The 27,288-nt window shown below is 37.3% G+C and overlaps 2 protein-coding genes across 2 annotated transcripts in view; one reads left to right on the top strand and one right to left on the bottom strand.

Moving 5' to 3' along the window:
- The first annotated feature begins 506 nt into the window (after positions 1-506).
- Positions 507-9,132, top strand: LOC117986123 (uncharacterized). The gene is made up of 9 exons (XM_034972949.2): positions 507-578; positions 1,415-1,437; positions 2,530-2,563; positions 2,805-2,824; positions 4,431-4,515; positions 6,408-6,494; positions 7,389-7,579; positions 7,829-8,059; positions 8,902-9,132. Exons 4-9 carry the CDS (start codon positions 2,822-2,824, stop codon positions 9,109-9,111), a joined length of 807 nt encoding a protein of 268 aa, XP_034828840.2. The 5' UTR covers positions 507-578; positions 1,415-1,437; positions 2,530-2,563; positions 2,805-2,821; the 3' UTR covers positions 9,112-9,132.
- A 9,300-nt stretch (positions 9,133-18,432) lies between these two features.
- The window catches only part of LOC117985902 (suppressor of lurcher protein 1-like), a 66,889-nt gene continuing 58,033 nt past the window's right edge, over positions 18,433-27,288 (bottom strand). The window contains exons 12-15 of the mRNA XM_034972703.2: positions 22,750-22,940; positions 21,852-22,059; positions 19,988-20,214; positions 18,433-18,569 (exon numbers count right to left, since the gene is read on the bottom strand). Of these exons, the coding sequence (XP_034828594.1) occupies positions 18,499-18,569; positions 19,988-20,214; positions 21,852-22,059; positions 22,750-22,940 (697 nt within the window). The 3' untranslated portion in view covers positions 18,433-18,498. The remainder of the gene's footprint in view (positions 18,570-19,987; positions 20,215-21,851; positions 22,060-22,749; positions 22,941-27,288) is intronic.

Below are 27,288 nucleotides of genomic sequence, written 5' to 3'. Positions count from 1 at the left end.
ATAGGTCTTATAGCACAAATAAAGGAAAAAATCCGAAAAATATAAATTTGTGGTTACCTACATGCCGAAAAAAATTAAAATGTGTTTATGATAAAATAATTAGTAGGTACCTAGGTATATTAGTTTACCAAGTGGGGTATCCTATGAAAGGGATTTACCCAGGTATTGTACATTCTAAAATCGGTTAATAAAACAGTGTTTATTTATTTTTATGCATAACAGTTTTTGATTTATCGTGCAACATATTATTATCCCAAAAATACCCGAGTACGGAACCCTCGATGAGCGAACCTGACTCGCACTTGGCCGGTTTTTAAAAATTTATTTCTTCTGTTGATAACATATTATATACTTATTAATCTAATAAATTGTTGCAGTAGGCACTAATTACAAACCAACAATTTATTTTTACCTAATATTTGCGGTTTTCCTTATAAATATCCTTGTTCAGGAATTTCAAGCTTAATTAATAATTAACTATTAATAGTTTAGTATGTTAACAAACATGTCACCGTTTAGACATATTTTAGTTCTATCTTTGATTTTTGCAACTTATCAAACTGCTAAATTGGGAGATGGTAAGTAAATTTTTTATTTTTATCAAGTTAGTTCTACACATGCGTCCATGTTCGAAATTTTTAAGTTAATTCCAGCAAGTTCGAATAATGTAGACGTAACATCGAACATCTAGTATAGTGCGCGACAGGTCGACATGGCAATCGGGGTGGGGACGCTCCGCACACCCGCACAGCTGCCAGTGCGAGCGACCGCGGGAGACGTGCGGGTGTGCGGGGCGTCCCCCTGCCTCATACCCCGATTGCCATCTTGACCTGTCGCGGACTATAAAAAAGAGAAAACAGATTTGTTGTATTCAACCCCTAAACTTCAGTCAAAATTCAAAAATTGATCTATACTAATAAATTTGAAGTGTCTGTCTGCAATTTCGAAATAACTACCTAGGTACCTCAAATTAAGCTCATAATATGGTTATTTGAACTGTATCACACGTTTTTAAAATTTTTGTCTCTCTGTCTGTCTGTTTAAACTGGCTAATCGTTGAAAAGGCTGAACCTATTTTGATGAGACTTTTGCTGTTTGGGCATTACAAAGCGATACGTTTGCCTGATGTTAAGTAAACTCTACATAAGTCAACACCTTTTATACTAATGCGATATGTGTCAAACTTCATATCAAAAGTACGATTTTAGTCCTTATTTTAAAGGTGAACCGTACCTTTGACATGACAGTTGACTCATAGAGTTAAAATAGCATATTGAGTATTTTACCTACACTTTACCTCCTACACTTTTTTATTGACAATGGTTGAATTTGTCTAAATGATTGGTGTAATGGCGATAATGGATTAATACTTAAACTCAACACATATATCACAATATTATTGTATTTTTTTCAGATACACCTGACACTCCTGAACCTGTAAGATTTTCGTTCATAAGTCTCCTTTTTCATTTTTAGGGTTCCGTACCTCAAAAGGAAAAACGGAACTCTTATAGGATCCCTTTGTTTCCGTCTGTCTGTCTATCGGTCTGTCAAGAAACCTACAGGGTACTTCCCGTTGACTTAGAATAATGAAATTTGGCAGGTAGTAGGTCTTATAGCAGACATAAAGGGAAATCTGAAAACCGTGAATTTAAGGTTACATCACACACACAGTCATGAACTAATACTTAATAGCATCATAGTTTTTGAATTATCGTGCAAAATGTCGAAAAAATACGACTGTAATACAGAACCCTCGGTGCGCGAGCCTGAATCGCACTTGACCGGTTTTTTCAATAGAATAGCGCGTTGCTGCAATCAGCCCTGCTAACAATAGTTATGTGTTTGGCAAGGCTGCAAAGTTATTATATTAAGTTATTTTGTCGCGAGAGTTTGGGTGGATAAAAAGTAGCCTATTTATATCATTTCCCGGAGTGTAAGCTAACTCTGTTCCAAACTTCATCAAAATCGGTTGAGCTGTTGGGCTGTGAAAAGACAGACAGACAGATAGACAGACATAGTCTTGTGCGCTAATTCAATCTAAATTTGATTTTGTCAGAATCGTATGAGACAAGTACATACTATAGGGTGTAACCAGAACGCTGGCAAAAACTTAGCGTTATTGTTATACTACCCAAACACAATCGATTACCAATAACCATTTGCCTCATTTTGAAGTTGTTTTCGTAGGTATTCTTCAAACCCGCAAAGTATAGCATGCAAAACTCGGGTCAATGCCCCACCTACGATTTGGCATTGACTCTGAGTAGCCTACTTACGCAAAGTTCATTGACCTTTAGCGTCAGTCCGATGTTTACATATAGGATAGGATAGGATTTTTTTTAAAAAAATTGTGTTTATTTTTTTGGTATCATAATATCAGTAATCATCAGTAGGTACCTACATACTATCATCTGTCTTCGTTTTTGCCAGCGTTCTGGTTACAGCCTGTATATGGGTTCTCACCGTTTTGTCAACGTTTAACAATTTTAGTAGCAAACTTCTAATACCATTATTTTCTCATTTCAGTCTATCAGTAGTTTTAACCGTACAAGTGGTTCCTGTAAGTATATACCTATCTAACAATACATAGGTACTAGGTACAAACAAGTAAAGTGTCCACTAACTATAAAATATAATATTATTAAGTATTATGTTATTTCATTTTTGTAAAGATTAAAAAAAATTATTTGATGAGATTTGTAAATAAATTATATTTAAACTTATACTAATATTTATTAAATAAATATGAGTATAAGTTTTTAACTCCAACTCATACTAAAAGATGTTTACTTTTATTTCAGTGCTAGTGAAAATAAGCATGGTAAGTCAAGATACCAGACGTATTAGTGCTCGAAAGTTAAAGAAAATGGATCAAGTGCGAGTTGGAATCGCACACGAAGGGTTCCGTACCATCGTGCAAGAAATAACACTTTTCCTTTTTTCATAGCGGCCATTATGAAACTTTTATTATTTTTTATTGTTATCATAGAAAAACAATAAATGCATCAATAGAAAAACACACTTTGTAAAAATTTCAACTCTCTACCTATTGCGGTTTACGAGATACAGCTTGCTGACAGACAGGCGAACGGAAAGACGGACGGACAGCAGGCTTTGTAATTAGCACCCTTCGGGTACGGATGTCTGAAAAACTAAAAAAAACGAACCCTAAAATATAACGACCATGCGGCTTCGCTCCGGTAGGAATTTTGAAAAATCCTACCTTATTCTTATCTACATCATAAAGGGAACCTCTGGTACAAAATTTCAGCTTTCTAGATCCCAGGGTTTTGGCTAGAGGCGTTGACGAGACAGTCATTGAGTGAGTCAGGTGTTATTTTATTACCCGACTACGGTAAAGCCAAAAGAAAATAATATAATGGTTTTGGCAGTCTATGTGTGTATGTATGTTTGTATCTACATATTATGTGTATTCAACTGTAGCGGCTGAACTACTGGTCCGATTTTAATGAATGAGGTGTCAATTTATTCGTTGTTATAGTCCGGGTGACATAGACTACATTTTATACGAATAAAATCGATCTCACAGATGTTACATCCAAAAAAGTGGGGGTGTTTATGGGGTGTTAATTTTTTTTTGCTATTGTATTGAGTGGGATGTCAAATGAAAGAGAAAAAAATACTGTTTTCATAAATATAGTATATAATAAGCGACAGCAACCTAATTTTACTATACTATTTCAGCGTTTATTAAAACGATCGTAGTCGGGTTTTAGTTTTTAATTTTTACTTTTATTATTACTCGTATATTTTAAAGATAAATAAAACTACATCGTTTTGACCTGATTTTATATATATTTATTTTATTTTATTTTTATTTTTTATTGAATGGTTTACTAGCAATTTTAACATAAAACTTAGTAACTAAATAAAATAAAATAAATAAATAAAAACCTTAATATTCGAATAAACTTTTACAAGTACTTTCGAATAGTCGGATGCATCTACCACTGGTTCGGAATGCCTTTCCTACCGAGAAGAACCAGCAAGAAACTCGGTGGTTGCTCTTTTCAAATATTTGATATAGGTACAAGACTATGCCATGTATAAATTAGTATTTGCAGTCTTGTGCGTTGCTGGAACGAGCTGCAGGTCAAATCCAGGCTCTTTTACCATTTAGATAATCTTCAATTGTGTAATATGCTTTTTTCAGGAGCATATTTTTAATAGATTTTTTGAACTTGTGCAAAGGTAAGTCCAAAATAGTTTGCGGGATTTTATTATAAAAGGTAATACCCATACCCACAAATGACTTTTGGACTTTCCTGACTTTCCTTCTTCCTTTTCTTTTTGACTTAATTTTTGATAAATTTTTCTATCATGTACAATAAAATTATGTTAAATCATTTGAAAGTAAACACTGCTTGCAAATCCCGTACAGATACCAGAGTTAAAAATAATTTCAGGAAAAAGCAGAATGTGTGAATGATAAATATAAAGCTGAAAACAAAACAGATGCGCCGACACCTACGACACCTCCAAATCCTAAGGGTAAGAATAATTTAATAATTATAGGCCTAGCATTATAGAAAACCTTTAATAGGATGTGTGTATGTGTGTGCGTGTGCCTGTGTGTGTGAGTGTGTGGTGTATATAGATGGGCTTGGAACACAATTCAACAATCTGCTTGGCTGAAACTATCTCACTATTAGTTCAATTGCTTGCATTGCTGCATAAGTAGGTATAAGTCCCGCAAATTGCTATTGCGCTGAAACCATGTCTCATTAACAACGAAATGACGTCATTTTGACGTCATTTCGTTACAAAAATATACCATCAGCTCGAAACTTCAATCTAGTGCTGATGTCACTAAAACGGCGGCCACGCGCATTAACAATTTGCGGGTTATACTATTTATTCAGCCATTTATAACAGTAATTCTGGCTGGTTGTGAATTATATTGATAAAAATATAATATGTAAATTGTGAAAAATAAAAACATGCCGGTCGTTTTTCCCGTCATGCTTCCTTGAACGGAGTCATACGTAGGTCTCTTGTCACGGCTAATGTGCCTGCAGTATTGGAACCAAATGGTTTGGCACGTAGCGATGGCAAGAGACCAGACGGTATGACTCTTGTCCCGTGGAAGCAAGGTAGGTCGCTTGTGTGGGATGCCACGTGTGTGGATACACTGGCGCTGTCACACGTACAGGCGACCTCCGTGGCGGCCGGAGTGGCGGCTACTAAGGCAGAAAGGGCCAAGAGGCGCAAATATGAGAATATAGAAAATAGTTTCATATTTGTGCCTTTGGGGTGGAGACCATGGGTTCGTGGGGCGAGGATGCTAGATCCTTTTTTAAGGACCTTTCATCCCTTCTCGCGGAATCCACGGGGGACCGGAGGGCTGGCAGTTACCTCGGTCAGCATATTAGTCTGGCCATTCAACGAGGTAACGCTGCCAGCGTTCTGGGCACCCTGCCTCGTTGCGGTGGTTTAGATGATATTTTCGATTTGTAATTTTTATGTTTTAGAATAAGTTTGGTATTTTTGTTTTTTGTAATTTAATAATATATTATATTATTCTTTTGCATAAAAATTAATAAAAATCTGTTTTAGAATAATATGTAAAATATAAGCTAATTAATTTCAAAGTTTTTACATCATCTAGACCTTGAGACATTGAGACCTTGGGGCCGTGGGGCCCGGGGGCTCGAGCTCTTTTTGAAGAAATTGCGAAAAGAGTTATCGAGTCAACCGGGGACCCGAGAGCTGGCAGCTACCTTGGTCAAAGAATTAGTTTGGCCATCCAAAGGGGTAATGCTGCCAGCATCTTGGGTACAATGCCTCGCTGCGGTGGTCTCGATGAGGTTTTAGATTTAATTTAATTTATTTTAGTTTTAATTTAATGTTCTTTTTTTTTTAGATTTAATTTTATTAATAGTTTATTTAAATAATTTAAATACAAATAATTTTCACAAAAAAAAAAAAAATATATAGCCTAATTCATGAGCCTAAAGCTAGTCTTTTACATCATTATTATTGGTTATTTTAATTCTAACATTTTTTTAAACGTTTTTTAAATTATTTTAGAATAATTAATGTGAATAAAACTTAAGCTTAAGCTAGCCTTATCTAATTACTATACAAATCATGCCCGCGTGGAATTGTGCCAAGAATACTGGCTGCATTTCTGCGCTGGACAGCCAGGCTGATCCGTTGCACAAAATTGATTGTAAATTCTAATACAAATTCAAATTTTAACACTGATTGTATTTTAAAATTTTGATTATCATATAAGTAATTGTACTACTTACGATAAATTATATTTGGAATGGTCTGACAGGGTCTCGTATATATATCAAGGCATCCACCATCCAACGTACATGAAAGCGAATGAATAAATGAAATGAAATGAGACTAGTTTTATTTTCTTATGTACGCAGATCTTGATCGTCCAGAAAAGGGATCGAATGTTTTGGGAAGTACAATAAAAAATCCAGCTAAATCTTGTGATTATGTCGAAGAACCCGGTGAGTCCTTTTTTATCCAACAAGATTTTTCCCATGGCTTCAACCACGTGGAGTTAGGTTTTTTTTTAAATTTCGTTGTCATTTTTCAAAATATTTAGTAGTAACTCTATATTATTAAAGAAATAACTTACATAACCTACAATTAATATGCGAAATTTCAAGTTTCTAAAATAACTTTCTCCTTTAGGTATATGAAAGAAAAATGATATACAGTTTATCTATATCAGATAGTATGAGTTCTTACATCAATAACTAGTGGTTCGCCCCATACTTACACGATTCCCATAGGAAGACGTTCGCATGTTAAAATGCTGAGAACAATAACGCAAGAAGTTCGCTTCAATATTATTTACTGTACATTTATGTTAAAAATACTGATAGCCATTAAAAATCAAACTTGCTGATAAGGTAGAGTTGTTGTTTGCAGTCTGCTAAGCCTCCACCTCTGTCAACCCGTCCCGTCTGTCTGTCAGCGGAATTAAAATTTTCACAGCGTGTATTTCTCGTTCGTTATTTAAAAACAAATAATACTTATATACAAACTAGCTTATGCTCGCGACTTTGTCCGCGTGGACTACACAAATTTCAAAACCCTATTTCACCCCCTTAGGGGCATGGGTGGAATTTTTAAAAATCCTTTCTTAACGTATGCTTACGTCATAATAGCTATCTGCATGCCAAATTTCAGCCCGACCCGTGCAGTAGTTTCAGCTGTGCGTTGATAGATTAGTCAGTCAGTCCAGTCACCTTTTCATTTTATCAATTTAGATTTCAAAGTAGCCCCAAAGGTTACCTTGTACAATTTTATGGAATTCTTCGTTTGTGAGTCCCACTGGCATTTTTCTTTATATGATGATTGATGATTTGTCCAAAGGTTTTGTTTTTTGGTTTCAGGAAGCAGTTACATCATCAGCTCGGGTCGGACTATTAAAGTAAAGTGTAACGTTGCTGAAGAAAAGTGCACTTGTCTTAGCATTAAGGGTGAATTAATAGAGGAAAGTGCTATAAATGGCTTGGCAGTTACCTTAGGTGATCAACTTTGGCTGAGTCAAACTACTTACGACGAGCAATCACTTTACAATAATGTAAGTTTTTAAAATAAAAATAGCGAGCAAACGAGCAGGCAGGTCACATAGCAGCATAGCCAACAACCAACAACGGACGAACGCGCGCTACGGTTGGCTGAGATATTTACGCGCCATTCAAAATAAGGTTTCTGCACAGGTACATCGGCATGACTTGTAAAAGTGGTAGTACTGTACTTATCTATTTTGAATAAATGCTCTGAGTTTGAGTTTGAGTTTGAATATAAAAGTACGTTATTCCTGTTTCAGATCGAAGGAATCACTGGTACGGATATTCCACAAATATCGCATCTCTTGTCAACATCAGTTAAAGTATCTCAAAGAATAAGATACTATTATAGTGCTGGTAATACAACAACTGCAGAAGATGCGAACGTGAAAACCTTAAAGGCTTTATTGTGGAATGACCAATTGGTCGGTTCTGAAATAACGAAACAAATGCCCATCAACTTCACAGTTAGTGGGACTGAACCATGTTGGGTAAGCAATTAATCTAATTATATAAAAGGAGAAGGTGACTGACTGACTGACTGATCTATCAACGCACAGCTCAAACTACTGGACGGATCTGGCTAAAATTTTTCATGCAGATAGCTTATTATGTAGATATGAGGATTGAAAATTCAACCCCTAAGGCGGTAAAATAGCGATTTCGAAGTTATGTTGTAGGTGGACGAAGTCGCGAGCATAAGTTAGTATAGAATAATTGTATTGTGATAAAAAGTAGTCTTTCCGCAGGTTGTAAGCTATGTCTGTACCAAATTTCGTCAAAAGCGGATTTTTTTTATGGAACCATCTCAGAAACCATTGGAAAAAAAATCAAATGGTTCCGTAAACATCAGAAAAATCGGTGTACTTATATAAAAAATACTAATACTATACTACTCGTATATAAAAAAACTAAATTATGGACCTCCATCTTTTTGGAAGTCGGTTAATCTATTTTATATGAGAACATCAAAATTTCCACGGTATTAAAAAAACTTAAATCCACTAGACATCGTCATGCCATCATCAGTACCGTTATTATAAATGCGAAAGTGTGTTTGTTTGTTGGTTTGTTGGTTTGTCCTTCAATCACGTCGCAACGGAGCAACTGATTGACGTGATTTTTTGCATGGGTAGGTATAGTTAAAGACCTGAAGAGTGACTTTTTATCCCGGAAAATCAAAGAGGCGCCACGGGAATTTTAAAAACCTAAATCCACGCAGACGAAGTCGCGGACATCAGCTAGTACCTATCAGTTATAAATGCGAAATAGTGCCTGTCTGTCTGATAAACCCTCTGTTTAAAATAATAACAAAACCAATATATTTTCACAGGACGAAAACACAGAGTGGATGTGCACCAACATAATATTTAAAACTCAATCAAACAATCGGTTACCAGTGAAAGATTTTTACATAAAAGAGGTACGAATAAAATCTCCTGGCGTTCCCGATTCTGCAGTTCCAGAGACTGGCGCTCCAAAGGACGCTCCAATCCAAAAACTTTATTTTCAACTTACAGATTTATGTTTTTTTTATAATTGATAAAATCAATAAGTGATCATAGCTATCGCATCAGATAGGTGTACCTAAGAGCCCATTCCATAACAATCGATGAAAATTAACTTTCTGTATTCAGTACTTTTTTCTTAATTACAGATATTATTTTCGATCTGTAATTTTTATGTTCAATTGTTTAGATTCAGTACTTAATGCTTGTAATAATATGTTTGTAGTAGGCGTAGTATACGTCCCGCAAATTGCTAATGCGCGTGGCCGACATTTTAGTGACGTCAGCACTACACTGAAGTTTTGAGCTGATGGTATATTTTATATTTCGGCTAACGTCATTTCGATGTTAATGAGACATGGTTCCAGCGCAATAGCAATTTGCGGGACTTAACGTATGTAATTTTACATCTCACCCAACCCAATGATGATAGAATTTTTGATGATAGTTTTAAGATTTTATAAACACTTTTATAGATAAAAAGATAATATTATTATAATTTATACCCGTAGACAAAAATTATATTAAAATTGTGTGAAATCCGAAATTAATCATTTTGTAAGTCAACGTCACCTATACAGGATTATGAAAACTACATCGCGAACGCTGTTCTACATTGCAAGTGCCTTCTCGTAGCGATGTCCAGAACGAACTTTTTAACTGTGGCGCAATAGTTTTCGTGCTAGCTGCTAGATGGGGTAAGGAGTAGGTTCTAAGTAGTACATACAAATTCTTTGGTTCTAACATGGTTCTAACAAAATTGATGCATTGCAGTAAGCGACATCTAGCGAAAGTTGTTGAAGTGTTGGGGACAAAGGAACGCATAGAAAATTTCAGCTTTTATAAAATAACGAAGGTCTGGCCTACCCAGGCTGTCTGTCTTATAGCCCAGTGATTAAAAGCTTAAGCATTTGAGAGATTCGGGGATCGAAACTGGACATGCAACTTTAACTTTTCGGAGTTAGAGTACCTTTTTAAGAAATTAATGTCACTCACAGTTAGTCTGGTGGTTAGTGATGATGCAGTCTAAGGCGGAAGCGGGCTAACTTGGAAGGGGTATGGCAGTTCCATTATACCGTACCTATACCCCCGATCGGTTTCTACGTGTCAGCGTACTGGAACGCATAATCACTTGGCGGAACGGCTTTGCCGGTATGGTGATAACTAGCCACAGCCAAACCCGCCCACCAGATCAGCCCCCTAATTGTGTAAGAATAACCATTTCATGGCTATCGCAATCGTCAAGAATTCTGCCCTTTGATTGGCTGTGAAAAAATGTAAACAGCGCATCAACCAACCAAAGGGCAGAATTTCTTGACGATTGCGATAGCCATGAAATGGTTATTCTTACACAATTGGGGGGCTGACCAGGGACAATTCAGAAATTATAAAATTTCCAAATTACTCCTGTTAGGAATCGAACTCGTAACCTTCCACTTGTAAGACAGCACTCACCGCTGCGCCAGGAAGGTCGTCGATTTGCTGTGACGGTAAGAAAATCAACTTGAGGAAACCTGCATGCCTGAGAGTTCACAGTGTTCTCAAAAGTGTGCGAAGTCCGCCAATCTGCACATTTCCAGCGTAGTGGATTGTCACCTAGACCCTTCTCATTCTAAGTGGAGACCACGCACAGTAGTGTGGCGGTGATGGTTTTTTAAAAGAATATTAGCCATGTTAACTGACTATATAATCCTCTCCAACTTCAAACTTGTGCTAGGAGTAGGTACGACAATAGTGCAATAGGGTTTGAACCGTCGACCTTTCGGTTTTCAGTCCACACCTTTACCCGTTGAGCTATTGAGGTTTATCGTGATGATGATGGTTTAAAAATCAAATAAATTTTGGACGTATTTTCTTTATTTCTTTATTGTTCCTTAACACAAAAGGGTATCCATATAACACCGATTTTCATTTGTTTTCATTAGCTAACGCTTTGTGAGACTGATTGTGTATCCATTGTTTGCTATAAATTAAATTTCTTGGCTGGCGGGATTCAAACCAAATGGTTTTTAATTTATTTTACTCGACTATCTAGAATTTTTAATTTTAGCAGGCAAAGTAGGTACCTACTTATCAAAAATTCAAAATTAAAAATTCGCAATTTTTGATAAGTAGGTATTTTTCTTCCAGTGTAGGTAAAAACTAAAACTTACACCTGTAATATTATATGACTGAGTGATCTATCAACGTACGGCCTAAACCGCTGGGGTTAGAAACTTGTGACAGTAAGTTTCTTTTATGACTTAGCCACCTACTAAGAAAAGATTTTTGGAAATTCTTTCTTAGGGAGTTAAATAGGGGATGAAAGTTTATACGAAATTCCGTCATTTTCAAGTTTTATAAAATTCGTATTTAGACTTTCGGGCAAAAATGAAGAAGCATTTTTCATTTCAGGATTTTTAGAAGTTTTACCCCCTTACTGATTTTCGAAAATTCAACTCGAGCAAAGCCTAGTAAAATTATAAGATATAGTTAAAGTAAAATATTACAGTCTCATCATCATTGTGCACCGATAGACGTCTACAGCTGGCCATAGGTCTCTTGTAGGGACTTTCATACGCATGGTCTTGCACCGCCTGTATTCAGCAGCTACCTGCGACTCGTTTGATGTCGTCTGCTCACCTAGTGGAGGGTCTTCCACCGCTGCGCTTACCGGTGCGAGGCCTCTATTCTAGCATCTTGAGACCCCAATGTCTATCGATTTTTCGAACTATGTGCAAGAACCCATTGCCACTTTAGCTTCGCAACTCGTTGACGTACGTCGGTTACTCTAGTTCTCCTGCAGATCTCCTCGTTTCTGATTCTTACTACTAATTTATGTTTTTTTAACCGACTTCAAAAAAAGGAGGAGGTTCTCAATTCGTCGGAATCTTTTTATAAGGTCAACTACGGATCTTCTCATTTCTGATTTGATCACGTAGATAAACTCTGAGCAAAGCTCTCTCCATCGCCCTCTGAATGACTCTGAGCTTTCTTATGAGGCCCATAGTTAGCGACCATGTCTCGGATCCATCGGAAGATCTTTAAGGTAAGTAACATATGTTTATGTTACAAGTAGGTATTTCTTAGTCTGTTAAAAAAATAAGCCTTAATGTATCCAACTGTATAAGATTCCCCAGGAACTAAAGTCAAAGTCATCCAGCTGGTCACTCAGTTCGTCGCACCGCTGAACTTCGTGGGCGGATCGTAATACATTATTCCCTGCCACACGTACGGGAATACGGGAGCCGAGTGCGACAGGACGCGGCAGTGGCCGTGTGATGAATATTTTAGATCATCCGAGCGGTACTCGCGAAGTTTTCCTAGGTACCTACCGACACACATGTTACGAGCACTGCTAAACTCGATAACATTTCTGTCTTAAAAAAAGCCTGAAACAAAGAAAACGTGTGACGAAAACTTCACGGCATGCACATTTTTTTGAAGTTTATTTTATTGTTTGTTAGCGTGCATATTGACAGCCCATTCCCACTTGTCGGCTGTCGGACCCGGATTTTAATCGGATCGGATGAGTGGCAGAACATTTTGACACAAAACCGGTTTCAGATAAGTGTGAATAGCTTCATATAAAATGTTCTGCCACTGGAATATCCGCTGACATTGCGGTAGAATGACAGCTACAATGTCACGATCGCAATCACCTCCTGATTAGTTGACGCTCGCTCACTATTGGCTACTATGCAAACTCAGCTAATCAGAACAATTGAGATTGAATGATTGAAGCAGGTTTTACGAAATCGACCTATCGATTAAAATCCGGGCCCGACAGACGGCAAATGGGAACCGGCTCTTAATGTGTACGGTTTGTAATTTAAGGATATCTGGTGCTTAGTATGAGATGCCCGCTGATGCAGAAGATGTATTTAAAAGCTTTAGTAGGACACAGTTAAGATTTATGCTACGTCCGCGACTTTACCACCGGTTCGAATTCACCTGATAATTATTCTTCTAAGAGCCAATTAATACATTTTCGTCACGCTGCATGGTCGTCACGCGTTCTGTTTGTTTCAATCTTTAATTCTAGGTTCTGACCTTCAGTTACCCAGCCAAAAGGGTCCGGAGATTACCAAGCCACACTGCACGTCTGCGGTTTGCCTATCTCTCTCTCTTGAACTTGGAATTCCTTCAAAAACAGGTCTCCTATGTTCTGTTTTGACGTGCTCCCTAACACAATAATGTAAGTGGCCATAATAATATTATAAATTGGTGGTCCCGGGTTCGATTTCCGGTAAGGTCTAAATTCTAATGTATCTGTAGGACTTCAAACATTGAAACATTGACCCGATCCTTTTGACCCAGAGTTACCATTGCATCCTGGAGGTGGCCATGGCCAAAGGATACTTTTTATCAGAAAAAAATAGTTCCCACAGGTTTTATACCTAAGTACGTTTAGTACTATTATATTATTCTGTGACCTAAGCTCTAAATCGCGTGGATGAAGTCGTAGACGGGAGTTAGTTTAAATATAAATGGAGACTAATGAAGGATTTCAACATTTCTACCGAAGCGAAGCTGCGGCGTGTCAGCTAGTATTATAACATTATACTAAATGATGCCCGCGATTTTATCTGCGTGGAAATAGATTTTTTAAGAATTCCGTGGGAACTTTGATTTTCGGGAATAAAAAGTAGCCAGCCTATGTCAGTCTCCGTTTCGAAACTAGTGGACACCCAGCGTGTGCTACTACGCTAAAAAAAATGCCTAATCCATTTTTTATTGGTCTAAAACCATCTTCGTATTATTGCCTTTCATTGAAACTGGTTCGGGGTACATATCGATTGGATGGTTTCAAAGTCTAATACGGACATAGGTAAAACATTTTTTTGTTTTAGGATTGTATTGATGGATATAGGCCGTAAAAATACACAATACACCAAGAAAATGATATGACTTTACCCCTATTATAAATGCGGAAGTGTGTTTGTTTGTTGGTTTGTTGGTTTGTCCATCAATCGCGATTCGCGTCGCAACGAAGCAACGGATCGACGTGATATTTTGCATGGGTATTTAAGACCTGGAGAGTGACATAGGCTACTTTTTATCCCAGAAAAATCAAAGAGTTCCCACGGGATTTTCAAAAACCTAAATCCACGCATAAGAAGTCGCGGGCATCGGCTAGTAATAAATAATCGCATTTATTATATTAATATACTTTAAGGCTGTGATAGCCTAGTGGTTAGGACGTCCGCCCTCTAATCAGAGGTCGGGGGTTCGATCCCGGGCACGTACCTCTAACTTTTCGGAGTTATGTGCGTTTTAATTAATTAAATATTGCACTTGCTTTAACGGTGAAGGAAAACATCGTGAGGAAACCTGCATGCCTGAGAGTTCTCCATAATGTTCTCAAAGGTGTGTGAACTCTACCAATCCGCACATCGCCAGCGTGGTAGACTATGGCCACAACCCTTCTCACTCTGAGAGGAGACCCGTGCTCTGTAGTGAGCCGGTGATGGGTTGACCATGACATGATACTTTAAGGCGATCAGGATTGCCTTCCATATTACTAATATTTTCTGCTAGCGTGCCGCGGTGGAAAAACACCCAAAAAAATTATTTCAAACAAAAGTCCCGAGCTTTCTTCATTAAAATCATAAGATTGCGGTTCAGGGCTTAATTGTAGCGGAAAATGAGAATCAGTTACCTTCCGGCGTAGAGTTTCAATTTGGCGTCTCTTCAACTTTCACCTTTTCTAATGAACTGTGCCGAAAAGGTTGTTTTTTTTTGGTTGATTTGTTATACCTATTTCCTTTGTTTATAAAATCATAGTACCTACTATTAATTAATTTAGTTGACGTCAGGAAATAAGAAACTTTGCGCATTCGCCAATCCGCTCGGTGGACTAATTCTAAGAGGAGACCCGTGCTCAGTAGTTAGCCGCGCGATGGATTGTTGATGATGATGTGTAAGTACTATCAATCTGAAATGCACTGTCGTAATAAGGTCACACTTACCAATTTAATCAAAAGTCAAAAGTCAAATGGTTTATTCAAAATAGGTAATAAATTACATTTTTTGATGGTCGGTTTTGTAAAATGATGATAATAGTGGTGATAACTTTTACGCGAACTTAAAACTAAAGCTACGAGAATTCCAAACGCGCCCAGGTCTGAGAAGAGCCCGCAACAAATAATCATCATAATCAACCCATCACTGGCGCACTACAGAGCACGGATCTCCTCTCAGAATGAGAAGGGTTTTAACCACTACTACAACAGCAATTTAACAAAATAAAAATAAAAAAATTAAACAATTTACCTAACGTAAATCAAGGACATTTTTCGTTAAAGAAAACGAGGATTGTTAATGAAAAATAAACAAGGTAGGAAAGTATGAAATTTTTGCAGCAGCTGTCTTGAGTTCGCGCGTAATTTTTTTTATATTATGAACTAGCCGATGCTTGCGACTTTGTTCGCAAAGTAAGTATAAGTAAGTTCGTAAGTTAATAATTCTACATTTCAAAGTCGGAGTTACAAGAGAGTTTCAGGTTTTTATTTTACTTTATCTAAATATATAAAAGGAAAAGGTGACTGACTGACTGATCTATCAATGCACAGCTCAAACTACTGGACGGATCGGGTTGAAATTCGGATTGAAATTTGACATGCGGATGGCTATAATGACGTAGGCATCCGCTAAGAAAGGATTTTAGAAAATTCAACCCCTAAGGGGGTGAAATAGGGGATTGAAATTTGTGTACTCCACGCGGACGAAGTCGCGAGCATAAGCTAGTCTTATATAAATATCATTGGAGTACCGAAACCAAATCTTACGGAAAATGGAGATCACTTACAGCTTCCACGGCGCGCATTTCGATTATTATTCTGAGTTTCACTTTTCTCTGGCTTCACTTTCACTAATGAACGGAAAAAAATTATGAGTGATTCTATTTGTTTGTTTTTTACTGTCTATTATAAATATTATTTTATTTTGGGGTATAGTCATTATAATATAACACTTAATTTCATGTTCATACTGAACCTTTTACAACGTACAGTCATTGTCGTCATCGTGAGCAACACGTCGCCGGCACACTACAGAGCACGGGTCTCCTCCTAGAGTGAGAAGAGTTTTGGCCATAGTCTACCACGCTGGCCATGTACGGATTGCTAGACTTTACACAACTTTAAAAACATTTCGGAGAACTTTCAGGCATGCAGGTTTCCTCACGATGTTTTCCTTCACCGTTAAAGCAAGTGATATTTAATTACTTAAAAACGCACATAACTCCGAAAAGTTAGAGGTGCGTGCCCGGGAAAGCCAAAATGTTATTCTAAAGGCCGATGTACATTATTTTCTGCCGCGTACTGTAGTTTTCCTGCATCTTTAGCCTTTAGATAGAGAGTCATCATCATCACCATTTCAACCCATTGCCAGCCCACTACTGAGCATGGGTCTCCCCGCAGAACGAGAAGAGTTTAGGCCACGGGCCACTACGCCGGCCATATGTAGATTCAAGATCGACAGATTTCACACACCTTTTGTGTGTAGAATTCACAGGCATGCAGGAGTTCTTACAATGTTTTCCTTCACCGTTAAAGCAAGTTGATTGCTTAAACTTCAAATTCAGATACTCGTAGAAGGTAAACCTACATAATAGGTTTTCAAGTACGAGTACGTACTTAACCATTAAACAAAGAAGAAGTTCAATCGAACAAGTCAAGAAATTAAACTTTCACATGAGCGGTCCGAGAGTGATTCTAGTAGATAATAGAATTTCTATTAAATGTGTACTTTTGTCGTAGATACATAGTGTTTTAGTGTAAAGTGTGGTTAGGACGTCCGTCTCCTAATCCGAGGTAGGGGGTTCGATCCCGGGCTTTAACCTCTAACCTTTTGGAGTTTTAAGTAATTAAATATCACTAATTGCTCTAACGGTAAAGGCAAATATCGCGAGAAACATGCGTGGAGTTCTCCATAATGTTCTCAAAGGTGTGTGAAGTCTGCCAATCCGCACTTGGCCAGTTTGGTAGACTATGGCCAAAACCTTTCTCACTCTGAGAGAAGCCCCGTGCTCTGTAGTGAGCGATGGGTTGATCATCCTTGATTTTGCAGGATAAAAAATATCTTATGTCCATCTCCAGCTTGCGAGCTATCTTTGAACTTACAAAATACATTATGATGCCCGGGATTTAGACATTGACCTAGATTGTAGGTAGGTAATTTTTTTTTAATCCTTTGGAAAATTATTGATTTTTATGAGTAAAAAATAGCCTTCCCCAGGATGCAAGTTAACTCTCGTCAACCTCGGCTAAGCGATTGTCTAAAAAATATTCGTAATATCAATAAGGAAAATGGATTTTACATACCTGTTTGCCGTTTATCAATTAAACTAGCTTATGCTCGCGACTTCGTCCGCGTGGACTACACAAATTTCAAACTCCTATTTCACCCCCTCAGGGCTTGAACTTTCAAAAATCCTTTCTTAGCGGATGCCTATGTCATAATAGTGATCCATCCAGTAGTTTGAGCTGTACGTTGATAGACCAGTCAGTCAGTCAGTCAGTCACCTTTTCCTTTTATATATTTAGGTATTAGGTAGGCTTTAGCGAGTAAACGTATGCAAAACATGATAGCCCTATATGTTCTCAAATAAGGATAGGAAGGACAAAGGTACTTTTATAGGGGTCAAAAGGTTAATTCGGGTCGTTAAGTTCGATGCGGGCGAGAGGCGTGCGGTTTGGCGGCTTCATGAGGGATTAAACAGAGATTATACGAGTGATTTCAATTTTGTAGTTTAGTTTGCAAAGTTAAAATGTTTGAGGCTTAGGGGACAGAGGTCATGTGTAAATATTCAAGCTAGCTGACGTGGAACGTGCATAATGTAAGGCCCGGTTTCAATCTAAGCGACGCGATGCGGAGAGGAATTATGTGTGACCAATCAGATTTTCAAAACATGACGCCAGATCCTTCTTTCCACGCACGTGCAAACTGTGGAACCAACTCCCATCGGCGGTGTTCCCACTAGATTACAACATGGGGTTATTCAAGGGGCGGACCAACAAATTCCTAAAAGGCCGGCAACGCATCGGCGGTTCCTCTGGTGCTGCAAATGTTCATGGGCGGCGGTAATCACTTATCATCAGGTGACCCGCTTGCACGGTTGCTCGCTATATCTATTAAAAAAAAAATTACGTGATAGTTTTTTCACGTCATCTATTAAGAATCGGATTAGTCTACTGAACATATTTCTCCGCTCCGTTTAAGTTGAAACCGAGCCTTACTAATCCGTGCCTCGTCCGCGCCTCATACGTGGCACGGCCCGCTCCCGCCACGTGTTGGCACAATCATCCCTAATGCGTTGCGGTCTGGTGCGCCAGCCTACAATAATATCTCTAAAATTAAAATGAAACTACACGTACAAACAATAGCGTTTATTTTCTCTTAATAACAATTTATTTTACTATGGGGAAGTTCTGGGGTTCTTATAACTTTGTTACGATTAGTAATAATCCGATAAACCACCAACACCTTGCTGACTCGTGGGAAGGAGTACCTGAAAAGGTAACATATTAATATTGATATTATTTTACATAGGTACAACCAAACAAAATTTTGCGTTGTAGGTTTGAACTCCTTTATAAACCACAACTTAGCCAAAATCATCTTAAGTGGGGATCTACAGAATAGAGAACATCTACCTGCATGCAAAATCTCAAGTTTTGTACCTAAATAATTGAGCTGTACGATAGGTACCTATGTCAGTTTCTAGAAATTTCAGATGATCTTTAAAGGCTTCTACTTTACCTTATCTTATATATTATTATTATTATTTATTTATTTATTATTTAATTAGAACGGCCATAAAGCCAATTACACTAATTAAACTACGAGTACAAACTAACATAAACATACATACAAAAATTGTTAAAATTATAAATTTTAAAAAGCAAAATTATAAATTTTCACAAAAGTGCAAAATCTGACCTATGAGGTCAGCCCATTTGTCATATATGCGCAATGCAAAATTATTTATGAAAGAAAAACTGTATAAAATCGTTGAAGCGTAGAGGCCCACCCGTGCGAAACAAGGTCGAACCTAGTAAAATATAACATATCTACTTAGTTAAATATACTTAGGTGTTTATTTTGCTCACAACTCTAAATGGATGTATAATTTAGGAACAGCCAAATATAAAAGGTAGGTAACGACTAAATGAAATATTTCCTTTGGCGCGTTTCCAATTTTTCTTCCATAACGGTGAACAGAGTTCAACGAATAATTTTCCCGCTCGATGAATACCTACAGTTAAATTTTCGCTATCGCCAAATAAAATGTTTAACTACGAGTAACGTTTAAAGTGTGAATAATTTAAGGATGATGTAAATGTCTTATGAGAGAGAAAGCTGATAAGCGATAAAATTTACGCGATGGTTCTGATGACGATTTGACCTATTGCAAAATAATAGTATTAATATAGCTGATACCGGCTGTACTAGTTGAAGTAAGCCCGACTAATTTTGAACCCAACCGAGGTCTTTTTAACCGACTTCAAAAAAAGAGGAGGTTCTCAATTATTCATCGGAATTTTTCCCCGTTCGGTTTCGGTATGTTCCCCGATTACTCAAAGACATCTAGGCCGATTTAGAAAATTCTATTTTTATTTGAAAGGGTAGGTATACTTTCGAAATGGTGCCGTATAAATTTGGTGAAGAGTTGCTAAATATCTTCGAAGATAGATAATGGAACTCCTCAACGGATAACAGTAAATTGCTCGCGATCAGTGTAATAGCTCAGTAAATAGTAGGTTTCTAACCAGGCATAGAATATTTTAGTACATACTTTATACCGCACGAATCGTCTACCTACTCTTTATATTGTTTTGTGACTCCACATTGGCCCTCGCTGTAACGCACGTAATCACGTCACGAATGATGACGTTGTCTTATCATTAAAAAGCATAATTTCCTTACCACTAGAATCGGTCCTAGCCCTTTGCATTTCGGTGTCCTTCAGAAATATGTATTCAGCTCGGAAGCCAGTGCCGTCGAGGCGGTCATTGGAGCGGAACGTGATTCGCAGGAAATTGCCTTCCGAAGCGACCTGAAGTTCGCGCAGCTGCCCGCAGTACCGCCGGCTTTGTGTATCAATCATCTGACTTGCGAACTGCACGTAGTCGCTCGCTGATACAGCTTCGCATCTAAGGAAGTACAATGTATTGACTGCACATTACATCATTTATTTTTAAATTGAAATAGCTAGCAAACGTCAAACGAGTAGGAGGCTCATCTGATGTTAAGTGATTACCACATTTGCAGCACTAGAGGAACTGAGGCCTTTCAAGAATTTGTTGGTTGGCCTCTTGAATAACCCCATGTTGTAATCTAGTGGCAACACCGCCGAATCGTAGTTTATGACATTGTTATAGGTACCTACCTAAATAAAATTTTCAAAAACACTGTTTAATCCAATGAAATATTAAAAATGCCGGTCAATTTCGCGTGGACTCCAAAGTTGGACTCGCACACGAAGGGTTCCTTATCATCGTACCTACAACTTTTTTGAAATTTTGAATTTGCATGACGGCATATTTTAAATTCGCCATCTTGGTTTTTATTATTTGTTGTTATAGCGGCAATAGAAATACGTGCACTCTGTGAAAATTTCAACTAGAGACCTATTACGGTTCATGAGATACAACCCGCTGACAGACAGACGGGCAATCAGACGGACTGGACGGACAGACAGCGGAGGCTTAGTAATTAATAGTATCATAGGCACCCTCCTGGTACCGAACCCTAAGAACAGTAAAAAAAATTAAACTATGTTTTTGATGTTGTTCGAAATTGTTGAATATGGCCTAACAAAAGACGAAGATGCCTATACAGTCTTGTTTTAAATATTTAATTGGTAGAAAATGCTTCAATTAAGAAATGAATGCTTTAATTAAGAAATTATTAGGTATAATTATTTAGAACTTATTAACTCTGAAATCCAAGACGTCTCAGTTCCAAGATTATGGCGTAAATAGCTGGACTAGAGAGGTCGTTGATATAGAAAGGTATCCTCGGTAGCTTAGGTAAAATAAATATAGTAATTAAATAGGTACCTACTCTTATCATAATAATAAGGGAACTTTTATCTCAAGTTATTACGGAAGAATAATTTGTTTACTCCGTGCCTACCACGTTGGTTCAATGAAATTTAATTAAAACTTTCAATCCCATTATTTCTGATTATGGACGTGTAAGGTAAACAAACAGTATTAAAATGGGATTAGCAAAAGAAATATCTGAGACTGGCTTATTGCCGTGACTTCGTCCGTATGATTTTAGCAGTTGAACCGCCCTGACTTCACTCGGATGTCCGAAAATCCTATCTTATTGGGGCCTGCATTTCTACGTTATAGAGGAAACAACTGTGCGCCGCTAAGTTTCTTGACCCAGCTGTTTCCGCCGTACCTACGTTGACAATTATGTCAGTCTATTTCTCCATTTACGACCTAAGTACATATCTAAATATATAAAAGGAAAAGGTGACTGTCTGACTGACTGACTGACTGACTGACTGACTGACTGACTGATCTATCAACGCACAGCTCAAACTACTGGACGGATCGGGCTGAAATTTGGCATGCAGATAGCTAGTATGACGTAGGCATCCGCTAAGAAAGGATTTTTGAAAATTCAACCCCTAAGGGGGTGAAATAGGGGTTTGAAATTTGTGTAGTCCACGCGGACGAAGTCGCGAGCATAAGCTAGTTATATTAATAATAGTCATAGATGAATCTGTGGATTAAATCATAGATGAAAGATTGTCTGAGGATTAAATGCTTACGGTACAACTCCCTCGACGTCAAAATGGGTAAAATGAACGTGCACACGTTCGTTCTTCCTCGCGTAAAAGAAATAATTGCACTCAGTATCCCTTGGGTAGAGCCCGGGGTGGTTTGGTGACGTCATCACGCCCTTACGACGCTCCGTGCTATTGTATACGAAGGCACATGGAAATTCCGGAAGCTGCTTCCCCGTAGCGATAGCATAATCTGATAAAAAAGATAAAATCTAAATATATGAAAGGAAAAGGTGACTGACTGACTGACTGATCTATTAACGCACATCTTAAACTATTTTATGGATCGGGCTGAAATTTGGCATGCAGATAGCTATTATGACGTAGGCATCCGCTATGAAAAGATTTTTGAAAATTCAACCCCCAAAAACTGTGACAAAATGATGTTAACGTATAAGTAGTCAGTACTTAATTATGTGTAACTAGCTGGTGCCCGCGACTTAGTCCGCGTGTATTTAGGTTTTAAAAATCCCATGGAAACTTTTTAATTTTCCGAGCTAAAACGTAGCCTGTGATCCAGTCTCTCCAGGACTTTAATTATATCCATGCAAAAATCCCATCGATCCATCGCTCCGGTCGTGGTATGACTGAAGGACAAACCAACAAATGCTTGTCACATTCAAATTGGGATATGAGAATCGTTGTCCTCTAATTTGTTTTTATAAATAAATAAAATAAAAAATATATATTCAATTAAACTTTCACAAGTTGAATCGTCAACAGCATCTACCACTGGTTCTGAATGCCTTTCCTACCGAGAAGAACCAGCAAGAAACTCGGCGGCTGCTCTTTTCAAAGATTTGATATACAATATTATGCCATGTATAATGTATGCCATGTAGGTACAATATTATGCCATGTATCTATATATATAAAAACTCGCCTTCAACAAAATAATAGGATATTTTGAACCCTCTGCTGTATCTCGACGAGTATATGCCCCTGAACTCCATGGATAGTTTTGGTCCATTCGACATTATAGGCTTGGGTATGTCATTGCCACAATATGAGGCCATTTTCTCCAGACGCCCGTCCACGTATAAAAACACATCCAGCGAGTCCATACTTTCACAGCTGTAACAAAAACTTTATTTCATAACCGTTGATATGTAGAATCCAAAGATACGCTATATTATAAAGTCTCGCGTGAAAAATACCTCCTTTGATCTTTGGCACAATGCGGTGTTGCAAAATAATGTGTATGACGATAATTTTATTATTTTATCAGTGCGACACAATAATATTATTACGTCGTACATATTGTATGTAATCGCAATGCTTTGTCGAAGAAAACGTCGCACTACTGATTGTACTTAGGCTGTTGGATCACGATACAACAATAAAATATAACATATTGATTATTTAAGTACTACTTGTTTTTTTATTCTTTTGTGACTAAGTAATTTGGTTAATTTTATCAAAACTATGTACACGTTGTTAGGTATATCATAACATATTGCATGCTAATAGGCAGAATTTGGCTGTACCTTTTTGTTTTTGTAACATCTCCACTGTTTACCCAGATTCGCAATAAAGAAATTTGTATTTGTATTTGAGGGTCTAGTTCAGTGTCACGATATTCATCCCAGTACATGTTGGTGAATGACTAGATAATTAATGTTACATATGAATAAAATAATATTGAGCATGTAGCTCTTTAGAAATTAAATTTAGGCTATGGAACAAGCGCCATGACGGTGAATTCCAACTCGTTTTGATTTTGTTTTTGTCGCTTGTTACTTTAGAACATTAAATAGGTCTCAAGTAAATGGGCATTGTACTGTACACTTTTATCAGTGATCTACCTATCTTTGGTTTTTATATCAAGGTTCGTATCACTTGAAAATATTAGAGGTCATTTATAAATGCCTTCTTGACGCCACCTTTTCGGTGTAGGTATAATAGTTAGGTAATTGAATAGAAAAGTTCTCTTTACTTTACTACCTACTTAGTCGTGTGAGCAAATGACCCTAAAACTCATATTAACTTTCCAGTATTCGGTCGTAAGTATGGCAACAACTAAAGGCAGATGTATCACCGCTGACGAGAAAGCGACTATAGCTATCGAATATCTTCTCGTTCAAGAAACTTACAATCGATATAGTATGGTTCTGTGTCAATAAAAAAGAGAAATATTAATGTACTAATGGTTGATTTCCGACTGTGCACACTGCCGGTGAGAACTCTTTCTCCAATTTGTCGCACCAATAAGAAACAAAGAATAACTCCCTCAGCAACGCTCTCTCGGCGGTCAAAATACTCGGACAGTTTGCGCAGAAATTAAATAATAAATGTAGGCCTATGACAGGTAATTATTTGTCCATTGTACAAGCACACTCGTACTAATATCTAGCAACAAAACTATCTCAACTACACACTCGCTTCTCGTTGCTCGCCAGCAGCTCCTTTCTAGCTTTTGCTCAATTTTTTCTCGCTTATAGTCGGTGGTCGAACAACTGCCTAAGTATAGCAACATGGACAAACATAACTTAATATTCGTATGACAAATAACATTATCGTACTTTTGCGTGACTGCGTAACTTCCAACGTTCCAACATTATTTTACTTGGAAAAGTTGGAATTAACATTGTGCTTAATTTAAAACGGTGTACCTAATATTACAATAATAAAAAGGCGGGAATGGCGTGTTGAAAAAGGGTAAAAAAGGGCAGGTAGAAGTGTTTTGTTGGCCGTCATTAGGGTTAATTTGGTCACACGAAAAATGGCTTGACCTGAAAGCTTTTAAGAGCTTCCCACAAAAACAACTTTCATAGCTAATTTAACGTGACGGCAAATACATTTATAATGTCCCCATGTTAGGAGAAACCGTGAGTAAACGTTTGCATCCATATGTGGTGGAAATCCAAACTACTCGTATGAAAGTTTTTATTTAGCGTTTTTTTATTTTATTCAGATACAAGTTAGCCCTTGACTGCAATCTCACCTGGTAGTAAAAGATGATACAATCTAAGAAAGATGCGGGCTATGGCAGTTTTTATTAAATCCATACCCCTTTGGTTTCGACACGGTATCGTACCGGAACGCTAAATCGCTTGGCGGCATGGTTTTGCCGGTAAGGTGGTAAGTCTTACCGACTTAAATTCAACCAATAACAACCATTGAGATTGTTACCATGTAGGAGATTGTCGTCACATCTTTTGTGCTAACTTTTATGTTAAAAAAATATAGCCCGTATTTTTTTAACATAAAAGTTTATAAAACCTATAAACTACTAGATGATGCCCGCGAGGTTTTTAAAAATCCTGTGGGAACTCTTCAATTTTCCGGGATAAAAAGTAGCCTATGTCCTTCCCTGGGATGCAAGCTATACCTGTACCAAATCTCGTCAAAATCGGTTGAACGGTTGAGCCGTGAAAATCTAGCAGACAGACAGACAGACACACTTTCGAATTTATAATATTAAGTACGGATAACAGGTATTAAAGGCATGCCTTAATTAGGATTTTGTGGTTAAATCCTTACATTCTATAGGCAATCGAGTGTGTTGTACTGCTACGTGTTCTATCTGATGAACATTCAGGCTACGAGTAGGCAGAATTGTAAATGATGTTTGACTGACCGCGGGAACAAGTTTAACAATGAATTGTGTTCGGATCCAGCGAGGTAAGCACATAGCTGGCAGTTATGTACCCCGAGAGACAGCGTGAAGTTATGAGAGGGTGCTTGATAAAAATTGATTTGTTCAGACCTAAGACTGGTTTTTTCTTGTGAAGTAAATTTGAGAACACAAAGCTATTGATCTTGCACGTGCTCTCTCTGGTCGTTCATTCCAACGTAATATGAAGTGAGAGAACCGAAAATGCACCTATGTAAGCGTATTTTTACTATCATATCTTCAACGTAGTTGGCTAGTCTTTGTGATTGGCTGCCTTTCATCATCATCCTCTACTTTTAACTTGAAAAGAGTTTAACCATAATCCTCCTTGCTGTCTTAATGCAGATTGGCAGAATTCACACACCTTTTAAACCATTATAGAAAACTCTCAGGCACGAAGGTTTACTCACGATGTTTTCCTTCACCGTTAAATCAAGTGATATTCAATTGCTTTAAATTTAAAACATACATAACTATGAAAAGCTTAAGGCGCTTGCCCGGGATTCCTAGATTATCACGGCTTAATTTTAACGCAGTACCACCTAACAAACTTTCAAGTTTTGTCAAGCATCTTTTAAAAAATCCACAAGCTCTTGATTCGCATAAATGGATTCACCGCAATGCATTCGACAGATAGACGGCGTCAATGAATTTATTGCTCGGTTAAAATTTATATGACATTGTTCGTTATATCATTCAAAGGAGGAAATTAAGAGAGATAAATCGTGTTTTGTTTGCATTTAATGTAATCAAAAAGCTGAAATCGAAGCAGAACCCCGATTATACAAATATTACATTTTATTATAACGTATGAAGTTCTATTACTACAATGTAGGGGCGATAGAACTGCGACTCAGTGTTTGCGGTTAATACGGTTTCAATATTTGGTTTTCGATTAGATACACATAATAATAATTTATATTGATTTTTCCGAATCATCAATGACAAGAGGTCATAAATATAAATATTTTGCAATCGTTATTATACTTTATGTCCAAGTGTTAAGGTTTAAAGTTTTTAATAATAGTTTATTTGTTAATACTACACATAACAAATATATAAATTAAATTATACATACATACTTATGTAACAATTTAAAATTAAAAGTTAATTAATTAATAATTTTAACTAAAACCAAAACCTTAAAAAATATAAAATTATAACTAGAATATATTATTAAAAGGAGTCCCTTTAGGCAAGGTTCCGAAGATACTGGCAGCGTTCCCCCTTTGAATAGCTAGGCTAATTCTTTGTCCGAGGTAGCTGCCAGCTCTTCGGTCTCCTGTGATGTCGACTAACCTTTTTGCTATTTCATTATATTAAAATATCACATAATAATAATGTGATATTGTAATAATTATTTTTGTGTCTGTAAAACTGTGATGTGTTTATAACGAATAAATTATATCAAATATCAAAAGAAGCATTGCAACGAATGCCAGGCATAAAGGTACGGACAGACGTGCTCATTACTAGCACGAAAGCATGCTTTTATTGAGCAAGTGCTCATTAGTAGCACGTGTGTCATGTAATGAGCATGCTTATTTCGAGCATGCTCAAAAATCAACCGACGTTTGATTTTCGAGCATGCTACCTGAGGCGCGGGTAGAAGGGGGCGTGCTCCGAGCGCGTCTGAACAGGGTTTGCTTATTAGCATGTACTCAGTACAACATACAACATATAACTCTACAGTTTATTTAAGCATGCTTATTGCTGGCAAATGTGAACAGTTGCATGAGCATGCTAACATTAAGCAAGCATAAAAGCACGCTTTTTTTTAGCACGTCTGTCCGTACCTTTACTTAG

This window comes from Maniola hyperantus, chromosome 10 (assembly GCF_902806685.2).
Source record: "Maniola hyperantus chromosome 10, iAphHyp1.2, whole genome shotgun sequence".
NCBI classification, from domain to species: Eukaryota; Metazoa; Arthropoda; class Insecta; order Lepidoptera; family Nymphalidae; genus Maniola; species Maniola hyperantus.
This window is presented reverse-complemented; position numbering and strand designations above follow the sequence as displayed.

What these genes read in the sequence shown, in the direction of transcription:
- LOC117986123 (XM_034972949.2), top strand. An exon ending in TGATTATGTCGAAGAACCCG is followed by an intron (nt 6,495 to 7,388) that starts GTGAGTCCTTTT and finishes TTTTGGTTTCAG; the next exon opens with GAAGCAGTTACATCATCAGC. An exon ending in GTGGGACTGAACCATGTTGG is followed by an intron (nt 8,060 to 8,901) that starts GTAAGCAATTAA and finishes ATATTTTCACAG; the next exon opens with GACGAAAACACAGAGTGGAT.